The sequence below is a fragment of the Peromyscus maniculatus genome, chromosome 10, assembly GCF_049852395.1.
Source record: "Peromyscus maniculatus bairdii isolate BWxNUB_F1_BW_parent chromosome 10, HU_Pman_BW_mat_3.1, whole genome shotgun sequence".
Taxonomy (NCBI): domain Eukaryota; kingdom Metazoa; phylum Chordata; class Mammalia; order Rodentia; family Cricetidae; genus Peromyscus; species Peromyscus maniculatus.
The window spans coordinates 80,963,944-80,978,495 of NC_134861.1; the positions used below are offsets into that span (position 1 = coordinate 80,963,944).

Consider the following 14,552-nt stretch of genomic DNA (forward strand, 5'->3'; position numbering starts at 1 on the left):
CAACACCTCAAGTCTCATCTCTCAACAGTTGCACTGGAAGTCAATGTTCCAGCCCAGGCTTGGGGAGCTGACATTCAAGAGCAGCATCTACCATTCTTCTCTCCACTCGCCTACTCATGCTCAGCCTCAGAACGCTTTGTGTGTTAATTCATCACTTTGAAATAAACAAATGTAAATTGCCAAAATTACTTCAAATTCAAATGATCCCTTATGCTTTCTCCCTTACAGAAATGCTTAGATCTATAAGTACCTAATGTCGTGTTTTATGCAGATTTTGGTATATTTACATATGCATCTTAAGATTTTTCTTGAGTCTAAACACAAAATTTACTTACATTTCACATACACTTTATATACAAAGACTGAGTATAATTTTGTACATAAAATAAAATTTCATAGAATATTCCATTTGTAGCATGATATTCATATCCAAACTTCTGTATTTCCAAGCATATATGATTTTAGATTTTCACATTAAAGAAATATTTTCTTTTGTGGAAAGTAGTGATCTATGGAGTTCCAGTTTATAGGGATCTACTGTGAGTTAAAGATGGCACATTACAGTATTCTATATTCTTCTCAATATACCAAAAGATATAAGGATTGATTATGTATATTCAAAGTTATGAAAAAACTGCCCTACATATTTAAATGCTAGAACATATCTGCTACATTTGACATTAGTGATAAATTTCTATTTTCATCTATACCAACTCTGAAAGTCCGTCTAGAAATGAAGCCTTACTTTGTTCTTCAAAACAGTCTTGTAAGATATCCAGCACATTCTGGCCTTGCTTTGCTTGAATGTTGGGCGCTCTAATAAAAAAGAAAAAGTAAATATATAATTTCTGTAAGATATGTGTTACTTTGTTACTTGTCTGCTTGAAAATCCCATATAAAATGTTAACTGTAAAGAGGAAAAACTTGGTAGTCTGAGTCCAACAAACATTCTATTTGTATATAATATTAAGAGAAGTTATCTTATTATCTACATATATCTACTCAAAATTGAATATCTGTATCTAAAATTGGTTCAGACAACTGCTATATTTCAATAGCAATTCCAATTTTTGAAGAACTAAACTGGTTCCGAAATGTTTTGCTTTTGTTTTGCAAATTAAACCCAGGGCTTTTGGCATTCCGGGCTAACTTGTCTACCATTGAATTCTATTTCAAGCACTAAATGCTTCTTTAATGAAGACTTTATAGACACCAGTCTCGACATCTCCAAGTAACATTGTCTTCTCTGCAAGCTTTCAAGTGCACTTTGGATTCAATAGCATTAATTTTTAATTAATCAGCAATTACGAATGGATAGAAATAGTTTAAATTAAATATTGTATTGATTTTACATTGCCATATGGTTATAATATATTCATTCAGTTTTTTCTGGTTCAATATGTACTCACTCATGTTTTTATGTTTTGAAATGACTAATGTAATACAATTTTATTTTGTCTGCCTAGACTTTCTCAGCCTTCCAAACCTCCAATAGCCACATCTATCTTGGCATCACTTTGGGAACTGTCATGACCCTGATTGTGATCCAGATATAATAACTGAAATAACTGATCTTTGTGGAAGTTTAAAAATAAAACTAAAGCAACTAAGAGAAATATAAATCAAAAATAATTATCATGTAGTGTATGGAAAAATCCCTCACTAATGTGAATGACGCCCCCCTTCCACCAACTGCCAGCACTGATATAACTGTGGTTTTTGTCTTTAAAAATACTGTACCCCTGAGCTTGGTCACTAAGCCTTTTCAGAGGCACGAGTCTGCTCTTTGGCCATTAAAAGGACTCAAAACTTTTAACCGGTTTAATCTGTGTGGTTATCAGTAACTATCTCACATAGATCATTTCAATTTCTGTGTGTGTGTGTGTGTGTGTGTGTGTGTGTGTGTGTGTGTGTGTGTATTATTCTACCCAATGTATTACCTCTGTAGGTTCAATATCACAACCAGAGACAAGACACTGGTTTGGTCACCATAAGGATCCCTGTATCGCCCTTTCAGCAATAGATCTATTTTCCTCTAACTCCCTTCTGTCCTCCCCTCATCCTATCATTCCTAACCCCTGTCCACTAACTACCTGTCCATTTCTAAATTTCTGTCAGTTAAAAAATAATCATCCATAAAAATGAGATTGTATAGTATGCAATATTTTGCAATGACTTTTTTTACTCACTATAATTCTTTAGAGAATAAAGTTATTGCAAGAATGAACTATTCATTCCAATTATTGCTGAATAATGTTCTATGCTATGAATATATCATAGAGTTTAAGCATTTACCTAATGAATGACATCTGGATTTTGGTCAGCATAATTTAGATATGTAGGTCTAAAGAGAGTTAATAAACTTTTGCTTAAAATTACACTAAACCTTTAATGTTTCATTAAATTCACACAAATTCCATATAATTTTTTTACATGGCTGGGTATACTTCAAATTAATAGCTAAATTATATAAAAACCTTTTATGACATAAACTGTTACTTTATTATCCTATTATAAGTAATATTTTTGTCAATTATATAATTTTACTGATAGTACAGAAAAAAAATCTTTCAAACAAAATGCAAGCTCTTTATGGTCCAAAAACATTGAAATAAGTATATTTCACTAATATTACTATTAAGTGCTAATAATTCACTGTTTAATTCATCTTGTCCACGATTCTATGAGTATTTTTTTCTTACTTCCACTAAGTCATTAGATGATTTGTGTTAATATTTCTCTCTTATATAAAATAATTAAAAGACCAATCAGTGTGGATAGAAATCAATCAGCCAAAGGTAATAGATTTTTCTATCTTAAATTAAAAACCCCACTTTCTGAAGATGAAAATAAGTCGTCTTAAAAGCTTAAGTATAAGCATGTCACCTGGAAGGCCGGCAAAATCTTCTGTGGTAATTTTTTAGATGATCCTGAAAGAAAAGTTAACTATTAATTTTTTTTAAACTATAATCAAATACAACTCATCTTCAAAACAATTCCAGTACAATACAGGATTAACAAAAGAACATATTTTTCCATTTATTCATTTAACAAGTATCTATTAACTGTCCAATATAGTACTATAAAGAATTCTAGAGACAGGCAAGATGGTTAGTTAGGAGCTTTCTACTCACAATACAACCTAGATGACATGTTTGATCCCAAGAATCCAAGTTAAGTTAGAAAAAAAGAACTGACTCCATGAAATTGTCCCCAGATATCCACATGTCACATGAGTATACACACATACTAAATGAAATAGCAAGAAATAAATTAACAATGGAAATGGAATAGAAAGCCATATGCAAAAAAAAACCAATTTTCTGAAAGATGGAAATGAGATGAAGCATGATAAATAATGAAATATGACAAAAACCGTAGCAACCTAAAGTAAGATCAAATATTATATATTAATATTCTTCACTGGATATATATGATATCCTTATTTTATATATATATATGATATATAATATATAATATCCTCCATTGGATATATTAATATATTAATTCCTTCAAGGAGACTAATCTGCCATAGAGAAAGCCACAGAGATGCAGAAAAGGAACTTGAGATAAAACAGAAGGAATAAGACAAGCAAACAGCAATACAGCAGTTCCCAGGCACAGCGGGTACTCAACTGTAGTCCCAGAACTTGAGGAGGCTAAAACCGGAGGATTTCAACTTTGATATCAACCTGGGCTGTGCTAAATAGTGAGACTCTGTCTTACTAAAGGTGGGTAGGAGAGATTAAAAGAAAGCATTGTATAAACTGACAGCATGACATGAAATGGTTAAGAGGAAATTTTCTATTATAGGTATGAGTTAGAACAGCTAGAAGCCTCGGGAAGAGCACAGAGCAGAGAAAGAAAGAAGTAGACTACACATGGTCAACAGACTGGACCTGTCCAAAGCTATATGGAAGACAGTGAGACCAGCAAGGGATAGATAATAGAGAAAACATAGTGAGAGAAGCAGGAGCAGAGCAGAGATAAAGAAAAACATCAAGAATAGCAGGGTTCTAAGGAGAATGAGTATCTGTGGGGAGGGAAGTTATGAGATGGAGGGAGTTTAGGATAGAAAAGGAGGTGAGAAGGGCTGGGATGCTAGCATGGACTTTGAAATGTGTAACAGGTGCTTGTGTTACTGAGGGAGCCTGAAGGTCAGCATGAGCTTTGATATGCTGATAGGTACCATGGGTAGCCATTTGCCCTTCTGCAATAAGGGAAATGACTACTTTTGGTAGAGGGGAAACCAGCTTCTCAAGTTCCTGAGGAATGATGGCTTTTCTCTAAATGCCAGAAATCACACTTCTGGAAATGTGAACTGCTTTTGGAGTTTGAGGAATTGGGAGTTTCCTTTGGACCTAACAAGCATATTTATGGAACAGCCAACCTAAAGTTGCGTATCTCACAAGTATTCTGTTGTCCAAGTCTCAAATATGACCAACACCTGTAGATTACTGGACATTTAAGTCTCTAAAACAGAAAAGGAAAATCAAGACATGAATTTTTAAAACGTAAAATGTCCCAAGAGAAAGTTAATGCCAAAGACAAAAATGGAGAAAACCTAAAAATAAGAAAACTAATAATTTTAAAAGATATCTGAAATACAGAACTCTTAAAACTAAAATGGAGCTTGCTGTGGTGGCCTGTACAAGAGGATTGTAAGTTTGAGGTCGTCTGGGCCACATAACAAAATCCTCTCTAAAATAAATAACAAAAAAATAAAAATCTAAGATTGTATATTATCAACAATAAGCAAAGAGCAAAAGTTCTTAACAATGAAGAGCAGAATTACCTAAAACTATGATAATTTTAAAATTGAAACTAATTTTTAAAATGTACCCCACCACAGAAAGGCAGGAATGGGGAACAAAGGAAAGACAAAGCAGAGTACAAAGGTGTTGTGCCCTTCGGACCATATCTGTTAATTATGGAACGATGAAGGACAAGCTTCAAGTTGGATTCCGTGGTAAGATGATGACCAGCACACTCTTAAAAATGAGAGCACTATCAACACCAGTTGTTTACTTCACCCCACTTTTATTACACCCAGTGGTATATAAAAATACAAAATATTCTACTTGTTCTAGGCTAACTTTTATGCTGGCTGCACCAGCTCTGAAAGCCACAATTTTTAAAGAGATCTTTAGTTCCCTTTAGTTTTAGTTTAGAAAGCAGGAATGAACTGAATGTCATGCATACTCATTGTTTTGGGGAAGCTGCTATCTGTTCTCCAGCCTGTAAGACAACGGAGAGAATATGTGTGCACCTCTATTTCTCTGTATCTGAGTTCAGATCCCTACAATTACAATCTAAAATCACAGGACCCATTCTATGTTTTTTCTTCTCCAAAGTATGAAAGAATATATGTGATCATCCTCAAGCTGATTAACGTAGCTTGTATTAATCGATTACTCTACTGACCTCACTCTGTCTGATCAAACCTCCCAGAGGCCTATCTGCTAAGGAAGCTCTCCCATATGGGTCTCAGCCACACCTTCCACATGTTATCTCCCTACCTCTGCTCAGGCTCTCTCACCTAGTTCCAAGCCACTGTCCTGTGAAGATGTCCCATGAGACCACCACGATTCTAACTCACTATGCAAACAGTCCAGTATGGATGTCCTCCTCATACCACACCGGATTACTTCTCACTGAAACACTCGCTGCTCCCTAGCTGGGATTCACCCCTCACCAAAAAGCCCAAGTGAATCACTCCTACGACCATACTTGATCTCACTGACTACAGAAGCTGTCCCCATGTCCATAAACATGTGGATACTACCTTCTCGACATCCAATGCCCTGGCATTGTAAACTGGGCTATCGTGTCAACCCGATTCATGCTTGCTCCTACACACCAGCTCTTGAGTCACTACAGTTTCCGATTCATAGGGATAGCCACGTCGTTTAGTTCTACCTAATATTATTCAGACTGTGTTGCTTAGGAAGGGAAGAAAAGGCAAAAACAAAATAGATATAAAGAAACATGAAAGGGCCATGGAGATGGGCCAATGAGTAAAAACACTGTTGTGAAGCCTGTCAACCTGAGTTGGATTCCCAGAATCCATGCAAAGGTGGAGAACCTTCTAACCAACAAACACAGATCCACGCCCCCACTCCCTCCCACACACACAATAAAATATTTTTCAAAAAACATAAAGAAACTTGGGGTAAAGATTTTGTCTTGAGATAACTTATCTTCTTTCCAGAACTTTTCTACTAAAACTTTTCTACTAAACTATATGCCATATTAACATACAAAAAAAAATCTATGCCAGGAATGGAGTGCAGTTGATAGAATGCTTTCTTAGCATTCAGGAATCTCTGAGTCAAATCCCCAGAACCTATAAACATGAGGGGGTGGTAAACCTGTAATGCAGGATTTATGAAGAGTGGAAGGAGAGTTCGAGGTCAACCCGGGAAACATGAGACCCTGTCTCAAAGAATCAAAAATGCTTGCCAAAAGTTGGGCATGATGGTATTGTAGACCTATAATCCAAATTACTCAGGAGATGTATACAGGAGTTCAAAGTTATCCTTGCCTATATAGTAAGTTCCTGTTCAAGGCCATCCTTGGTTACATGAGACATTGTCCCAAAACCAAACAATAACAACAACAAAAAGATATGCCAAATAAATAAAAACAAAAAATTAAATAAAAATCTTTTTTAAAAAAGGTGAGAACCCATAATCTTAAAAGCAAAAAGATAGAATCCATTTTATAAGCAGCAAGCTAAAGAAAAAATGTCTAACAATTTGGCTTTACTATCAATTTTCTTTTAGTGTCAAGATTAAACCCAAGACCCATCAATGCAGGAAAAACATACCACTATGTTACAACCTCAAACCTGCAGCTGCAGTATTTTTAAAGCAGCCCCACTATTACTCATCTGATGGAAACATGGCGGCCTGTTTAAAGCAGACATGGCGGCCTCTCTCCAGTATTCAGCACTGTGAGGCACTGAAATAAAAGCCAATCCTGAGAATGGAAATTACACAAGCTTCTGGACCCGAATTTATGAAATTTCTTCTCATTTCAGTAAACTGAAGGATCACAGATCTCCACACTGAAACATGTTTTTAAACATAAACACCTGTACAATGCTACCTCTTCCTCTGCTAAGTAGGAACACTTTTAGGACAAGCTAGGTCACCTGCTCATGAATACTGAGCATCTCCTAGAATGTCAGTGAGTTTTAGGCACACTCAAAAGCAGGTAGTAACTAAGACAAATAAGGTTCCTTAATTCTGAGTTAAAATCTAGAAAATATTTATTTGAAAGTACAACCTGTCAACTTCAATTTATCCTTCAGTTGATCTCAACTTGAATTTCTTCCACCAGGACTACAGTTCTCAAAAAAAAAAAATGTACAACACAATTGGATTTGCCAAACTGTATTAGAGTGAATGACTTTTTGTTATAGGATGCTTAGCAGGATTCTTGGCCTCTACCCACTAAGTACCCTGTTAGGGTTACCTGTTAGATATGCCCTCATCCTTCCCATCCCAACCCCAAGCCTACCTTGGGAAAAACCAAAGTTTCTCTGGTTATAACCAAATATGTCTAAGGTAAGAAATCCCCTTGAAAACACTTGAGTATGTAAGAATACCTGAGAATAACCCCTAACTCTTCTCTGCCCTTATCTTCTAAACAGACCACATATAGACATCAGAACTAATAAGCTCAAAATAGTTGTAGGGTTATAACAGGTATTTGATAATGTACAGCAAGCATTTAAGTCTTGTTCTTTGTGGCTTTAATGATTTTTCCCTCTGATCAAATGCAATGTAATTTACATATGATTTTGCAGAATACACACTATACTGTCTTTTCATATATGTTCAGGAATACATACACAACTGCACAATAGGAGATCATCAATGAAGATTTTCTTAAAAAGATAAATAGAACTGCTAGGTGAGAGCATAGTAATCACATGAAATTTGAAAGACTAATGAATATCAATGTGTCAAGAAACATAAAGTGGCAAGTTCTGGTCCACATCAAACATTCAAAGTTGGCACCTTTTAAAAGTTCTATCAACAGCAATTGTCCCGTTAATATTAGAAACTTCACACAAAATAGTATTTCGACAAAAAGTATAATTTCAGGGTTTTTTGTTTGTTGAGGGAAAAAAGCAGGCATAGATGAAACTACGATGTGAAACCTTGAGACTGACAGACAGTCCAGTTACTCCGACTGCTGGTCTACAATCACAGCTGGTTTGTTACCTGTGCTGCTTTCAACCCACCCCTGACCAGCTGCACACAGCACCCATCCTAACCACCCCTGACCAGCCGCTCACAGCACCCATCCTGACCACCCCTGACCAGCAGCTCACAGCACCCATCCTAACCACCCCTGACCAGCCGCTCACAGCACCCATCCTGACCACCCCTGACCAGCAGCTCACAGCACCCATCCTGACCCACCCCTGACCAGCAGCTCACAGCACCCATCCTGACCCACCCCTGACCAGCAGCTCACAGCACCCATCCCGACCCACACAGCACCCATCCTGACCACCCCTGACCAGCAGCTCACAGCACCCATCCCGACCACCCCTGACCAGCTGCACACAGCACCCATCCTGACCACCTCTGACCAGCTGCACACAGCACCCATCCTGACCACCTCTGACCAGCTGCACACAGCACCCATCCCGACCCACCACCCGTGACCAGCAGCTCACAGCACCCATCCCGACCCACCCCTGACCAGCCGCTCACAGCACCCATCCCGACCCACCCCTGACCAGCTGCACACAGCACCCATCCTGACCACCCCTGACCAGCTGCACACAGCACCCATCCTGACCCACCCCTGACCAGCTACACACAGCACCCATCCTGACCCACCCCTGACCAGCAGCACACAGCACCCATCCTGACCACCCCTGACCAGCCGTTCACAGTACCCATCCTGACCACCCCTGACCAGCTACACACAGCACCCATCCTGACCCACCCCTGACCAGCCGCTCACAGCACCCATCCTGACCACCCCTGACCAGCCGTTCACAGTACCCATCCTGACCACCCCTGACCAGCTACACACAGCACCCATCCTGACCCACCCCTGACCAGCCGCTCACAGCACCCATCCTGACCACCCCTGACCAGCAGCTCACAGCACCCATCCTGACCACCCCTGACAAGCAGCTCACAGCACCCATCCTGACCCACCCCTGACCAGCAGCACACAGCACCCATCCTGACCCACCCCTGACAAGCAGCTCACAGCACCCATCCCGACCCACCCCTGACAAGCAGCTCACAGCACCCATCCTGACCACCCCTGACCAGCTACACACAGCACCCATCCTGACCACCCCTGACCAGCTGCACACAGCACCCATCCTGACCACCCCTGACCAGCCGCTCACAGCACCCATCCTGACCACCCCTGACCAGCTGCTCACAGCACCCATCCCGACCACCCCTGACAAGCAGCTCACAGCACCCATCCTGACCCACCCCTGACCAGCCGCTCACAGCACTGGCCCCGCGTCTGCACCGCTCCACCCCAGGACCGCCGCTTCAGCTCGCAGCCCGGGCCCAGACCGGCACTTACCAGATGGAAGGAGGCCATGTTTCCGGCCCACGATGCCCGACTGAGGCCTGAGAGGGAAGCCCCCGCAGGCCAAGGTTCCAGGAGGGTGGAAAAAAGAATAAACCCCGCAGGCCGAGAGGCAAACGGCGGCCGGAGGCGGCCCAGGAGCCGCCGGATCCGCACGGCAGACTTGGCCCTAAATAAACAGCAGAGGCGGAGGATTCAAAAACTGCTGCGCGTGCGCAGAACGCACCGCGCAGCCAATAGCCCATTGGCCGTTATTTGCGTTATTTCGAGTCCCGCCCTTCATCCCGCCCCCTAGCCCGTCACTCCACCTATCAGCCCGCCTTTCGCAGGTTCCCCCCGCCCTCCCACCCAGCGCCTTGCCGACCGGCAGAGCGTCTCTCCCTCCCGCCTGTCTCACCGCCTTCCGCCCCGCCTCTCGCCCGTCTTCCCGCCTCCCGCTTACGACTTCCGCCCGTCAGCCCCGCCTTCCGCCCCGCCTCCCGCCCCGCCTCCCGCCCGGTGCCCCGCCTCCCGCCCGGCGCCCCGCCCTCCCTTAGGGTTAACGCTCCTGCTCCAGTCTTCGGTTTTCTTCAAGCACAGCTTGCTGTGCACATACATGGCTGCTTTTACTTGGAAAGCAGCAGATCGAGCACGTGTGATCCTTGGGATAAATGTATAATACGTTTGTTACGTTCTATTACGGTTTAATAGACAATAGTAGGAGGAATTAGAGAGCGAGAGCCGGAAGGTGGTGGCGCATGTCTTTAATCCCAGCACTCGGGAGGCAGTCGGGCGGATCTCGGTGAGTTTGAGGCCAGCCTGGTCTACATAAGCGAGTCCCGGGACAGCCAGGGATACGCAGAGAAACCCTGTCTGTCTCGAAAAAACCAAAGAAAAAGGATTAGAGGTAGAAATTACAGACATCTTGAACAGATTACACAGATTCATCAGCTGCAGCCAAACCAGCTCATCTATCTATACATTATCTCTGAAAATGATAACGATAATAAAGTCGTCTATCTTTTTTTCAAGTATGTAGAAATTATTTATCATTGCAGACTTAGTAATTTGCATGAATATGTATGTATGTATGTATGTATGTATGTATTAGCAGAGCGACTTATTAAGGGAAAGTGCCTGCTTCAGTCTTACACAAAATTAATGGCCCAGTTTGGAAAACAAAATAAACCGATGTTCTGAAAACTATCCCGTACCACTTCTGGGTCACTTAGAGTCACACAGTTGCAGCCTGTAGCTAAACTATATCCTGAGAGGGAAAAAATGCCCTTTAAAAACAAACAAATAATGAGTAAATGAATGTCACTGTGGTCAAAAGCGTTTGCCGCACTCTTAGAGGATCAAAATTCGGCTCCCAGCACCCGAACACCAGCTCACAACCAACCATCTGTAGCTCCAGTTCCAGGGGATCCGACGCCCTCCTCCGACCTCAGCTGGCACCAAGCATGCAGGTGATGCACTTGCATACATGCAGACAAAACACTCATACCTATAAAGAAATATTTTTTTCTTTATTGGAGATTATTTTAGAATGATGGTGTTCTCTAAGAGCCGTCCTGGTGGCTGCGCCGACGTCTGCCAGGCTTGCCGGCCAGATCCGCCAGAGGGCAGCAGAGCTGCGGCAAACCTAAAGAGCAGGAGCTGCATTTATTAATCCTCTTCTCCAATGGAAAGCTGCGGAATCCAGGCAACTTGTATCCACTGGATGAACCTCAGAGAGGAGTCAGCTGATCCTGGCTACTGAAATAGAGTCTTTCTCCCATGTTGGAAACAATTTTGGGACTGTTGTCCTCAAACACAACACTGTGCTTTGTGGGTATTTTGAACAAGAAAGACCTGTGACCAAATGGAAGTATATGATGCTGAATTGTTCAAATGTGCAGGCACCGTTTGCTGAAGAATCAGTTGAGAGTGGATCTACTCTAGAGAATCAGATGAAATGTTTAAGATAAAAACGGATTTTTTTCTTGGAAACTTTGGTAACCAAAAAGCATAAGCAATCTCTGAACTCCAGGAGAATAAACAGAATTGACAGTGAATCTTTGAGTCTCCCAGCTACTAAAGACAAAGAGAACATCACTAATACAGAAGGTTCGGTCGCTTTGGTCAGTGATGCCATCCACGATGACTTGCAAGATGACTCCCGCCACCTCTCTCCATGCTGTGCTGATGCAGCCAAACCTGAAGACCTGTACGCAGATGAAAATATTCCGTCCCCTGCAGAGTATGAAGCTCTTGGATATCCTATGTGAAACTTTCAGAAAGGCCACATACTGAAGATGACTGAACAGGACAGCCATTGGTCTTTTGTCATCAAAATGCTGAAGTTGGCCAAGGGATGAGGTGAGAGGAGACCATCTCCAGGATGAATGCATCTGTTTTCTAGAGACCTCATCAAGTTTACAGCTCAGAAAGCAAAAAGGGAGGGAAATGCACTAGGACTTGGAATCCTCCACGTCATCAAAACCAACCAGCTGGAGCGCTTTACCTGCCTGACTTACAGGAATGGCAGTTCACAGAGTTTAATTTTGAACCCTGTGATGGCAACAATCACTGTGTGTGATCATACTGGCCTTGCACATAAATAACAAGATTTTCCCGGTGTTGTCACAGGGGAAATGCCACACAATGTCCTATGTTTGGATCATCTTTAAGTATCTGTTAATTCAAAGTGGCTACAGAAAACCATAAATGAAGAAAATGCCAAACTTTATCTTATCGGTAGTACATAAAATTTAGAGATTGTGTAAAAGAGGAAATATGAAGAAAACTGCCTGCAAAGATATGCGGTAAAAACGAAACACTGCTGAAATATGGAACACTTTTCTTATATTGAAAAATATGTTAACGTTAGCAAAAGGGAATCTGATTATGGAACACGTCTGATGTTAAAATAAAACTTCACTAATTCTATGGTTAATGAAGGACTGTATTAATCTAGGATTGGGTATAAAGCACAACAATTTGTAATCACTAGTTCAGAACAAAACTCATCCACCATCAGGCATTTATCAGCTTACAGAATCTTGGGAGGAATGATAAAACCGTGTATTGGGGGGGAAGGGGAATGGGAAACCACGCTCACAGACACAGTGTGGAATTAAGCCACTGTTTCTAAAATCATGAAGCAAATTGAAAATTAGGAACCTGATAATAATGTCAGTCTCTAAGAACATATAGGCAATGCAATCAGGAAGTCACCACAATTACAAAACTGCCACCTCACAGAAGCCTCCACAAGTAGCACACCAGTGAACAGCAAGACTGCTTATTGCTTCTGAGTTCATGCCACATCACACCTGACATGATACACAGCAGCACAACTGATGCCGCCTGGCTAAATTGTCAACATCCACGAAACTAGTGATCACACGCTGGACCATCCCATCACATTACCATGGAAAAGTCGGATGCTTATGTGCCATTATTGCCTTTTCTTTGGTGAGAAAAACCAAAGGCAGCATAAGAATTAATTCTGCTTCTCTTCTTCCTTGCCAATCATATTGATTCTTCCCAATCCTACTTAGAAAACTTTCTGAAAAATGCAGAGGGTTTTTTTTTTTTTAACCTTTTCGACTTCTCCAGTAAAGAATGGCCCTTTAGGAAGGGTTAAAATAGATGTGAAACATCAATCTGCTTTCCTTTCTCCAGCCACGCCAACTAAATGATCTTAAAAGAAAAATATAGACTCAAATTTTATATATATATATTGAGTTTGCAATGGTAGAATGAATTTTAAACAAATTGGATTAACAATATGAGCATTACTCTATCCCCAAAGTATCTATTATTCTGAATTCCTAGTTTCTGTTAAAGCTAGCAGTAGCTTGTGATTGGTTTAATTTGGGAACTGGTGGTCTCTATATATTGGCCTCTGTTAGTGTGAGAAAACAACTTAATGGGGGAAGGATTGACTTTGCTCCTGGTTTCAGAAGTCTCAGTCCACTATGACATGGGAGAGGGGATGTGGCACAGGAGAACACACATACCACAGAAGCCAGAGAGCAGAGAGAAAGCATGCCTAGCTCACTAGCCCTCCCCTTTCCCCCCACTTTATTCCATCTGGGCCCCCGGTGTGTGGGATGGTACCACCTACTTTCAAAGGGAATCTTTCCCTCTCGTTAATCTTTTCTGTAAATGTTCTCAGACCCATCCAGAATTGCCCTTTGCTAATTTAGGTGCTCAACAATCAGTGTCAATCAAGATTCACAACTTCAGATGAATGTGGTGGCGTATACCTTTGGTCCCAGCAGAGGCAGGCAGATCTCTGTGAGTTCCAGGCCAATTAAGCTACATAGTGAGACACTGTCTTAAAAGGGGAGAGGGGAGATTGATAAGCTCCCAAACTATTTATATATATATATATATATATATATATATATATATATATATATATGTGTGTGTGTGTGTGTGTGTGTGTGTGTATAGTTACATTATAAAAATACTGTCAACATATAACCAGAAAAAGCTCTTACCAGCTAAAAGCAATTCTTTATACAATACTGAAAATGCTAAGTCTAGCAAATTAAATTATTAAACAGTGCTTCTTGTATAACTTCAGTAGCAGTGGTTTTATACCATTCTTTTCTGACCCAAATACTTCTGGAAATCATGTTCTGAAAGGCTCATTATGTCAATAATTCTTGGGTAAAAAGGGAAGGAAGAAATCCCATATGAGTGCCTATGGATATCGGAGATTATATTACTAGAATTATTATTTTCTCTACTGAAAACACTTTTATTCTACTAGCATCAATAAAAACTGACTGGAAATAAGACTGTGACTAATAACTCATTCATGTATTCCACCTTGTTATTAAATTTAAAGCTGTTTATTCCAGTTATGTGTTATAAACATAGTATGTGTGTACATACTATGTGTGTTTCTATGTGTGTGTACATACGTGCACGCACGCGCTTTTCAAGACAAGGTTTCTCTGTGTAACTCTGGCTGTCCTGGAATTCATTTGCTG

The 14,552-nt window shown here is 40.8% G+C and overlaps 1 protein-coding gene across 7 annotated transcripts in view; it reads right to left on the reverse strand.

Annotated features, from left to right (window-relative positions):
• Cenpc (centromere protein C) overlaps positions 1-10,065 on the reverse strand; it is a 54,223-nt gene extending 44,158 nt beyond the window's left edge. For 2 of the 7 annotated variants that reach the window (XM_076546520.1, XM_042257599.2), the window contains exons 1-4: positions 9,980-10,019; positions 9,577-9,751; positions 2,887-2,930; positions 746-816 (exon numbers count right to left, since the gene is read on the reverse strand). In XM_076546520.1, the coding sequence (XP_076402635.1) occupies positions 746-816; positions 2,887-2,930; positions 9,577-9,594 (133 nt within the window). In that variant the 5' untranslated portion in view covers positions 9,595-9,751; positions 9,980-10,019. Of the gene's footprint in view, positions 1-745; positions 817-2,886; positions 2,931-9,576; positions 9,818-9,979 lie in introns of those variants that run through there. The other 5 variants (XM_076546518.1, XM_076546519.1, XM_042257598.2 and 2 more) reach the window with 4 other exon arrangements.
• Between the last annotated feature and the right edge of the window lie 4,487 nt (positions 10,066-14,552).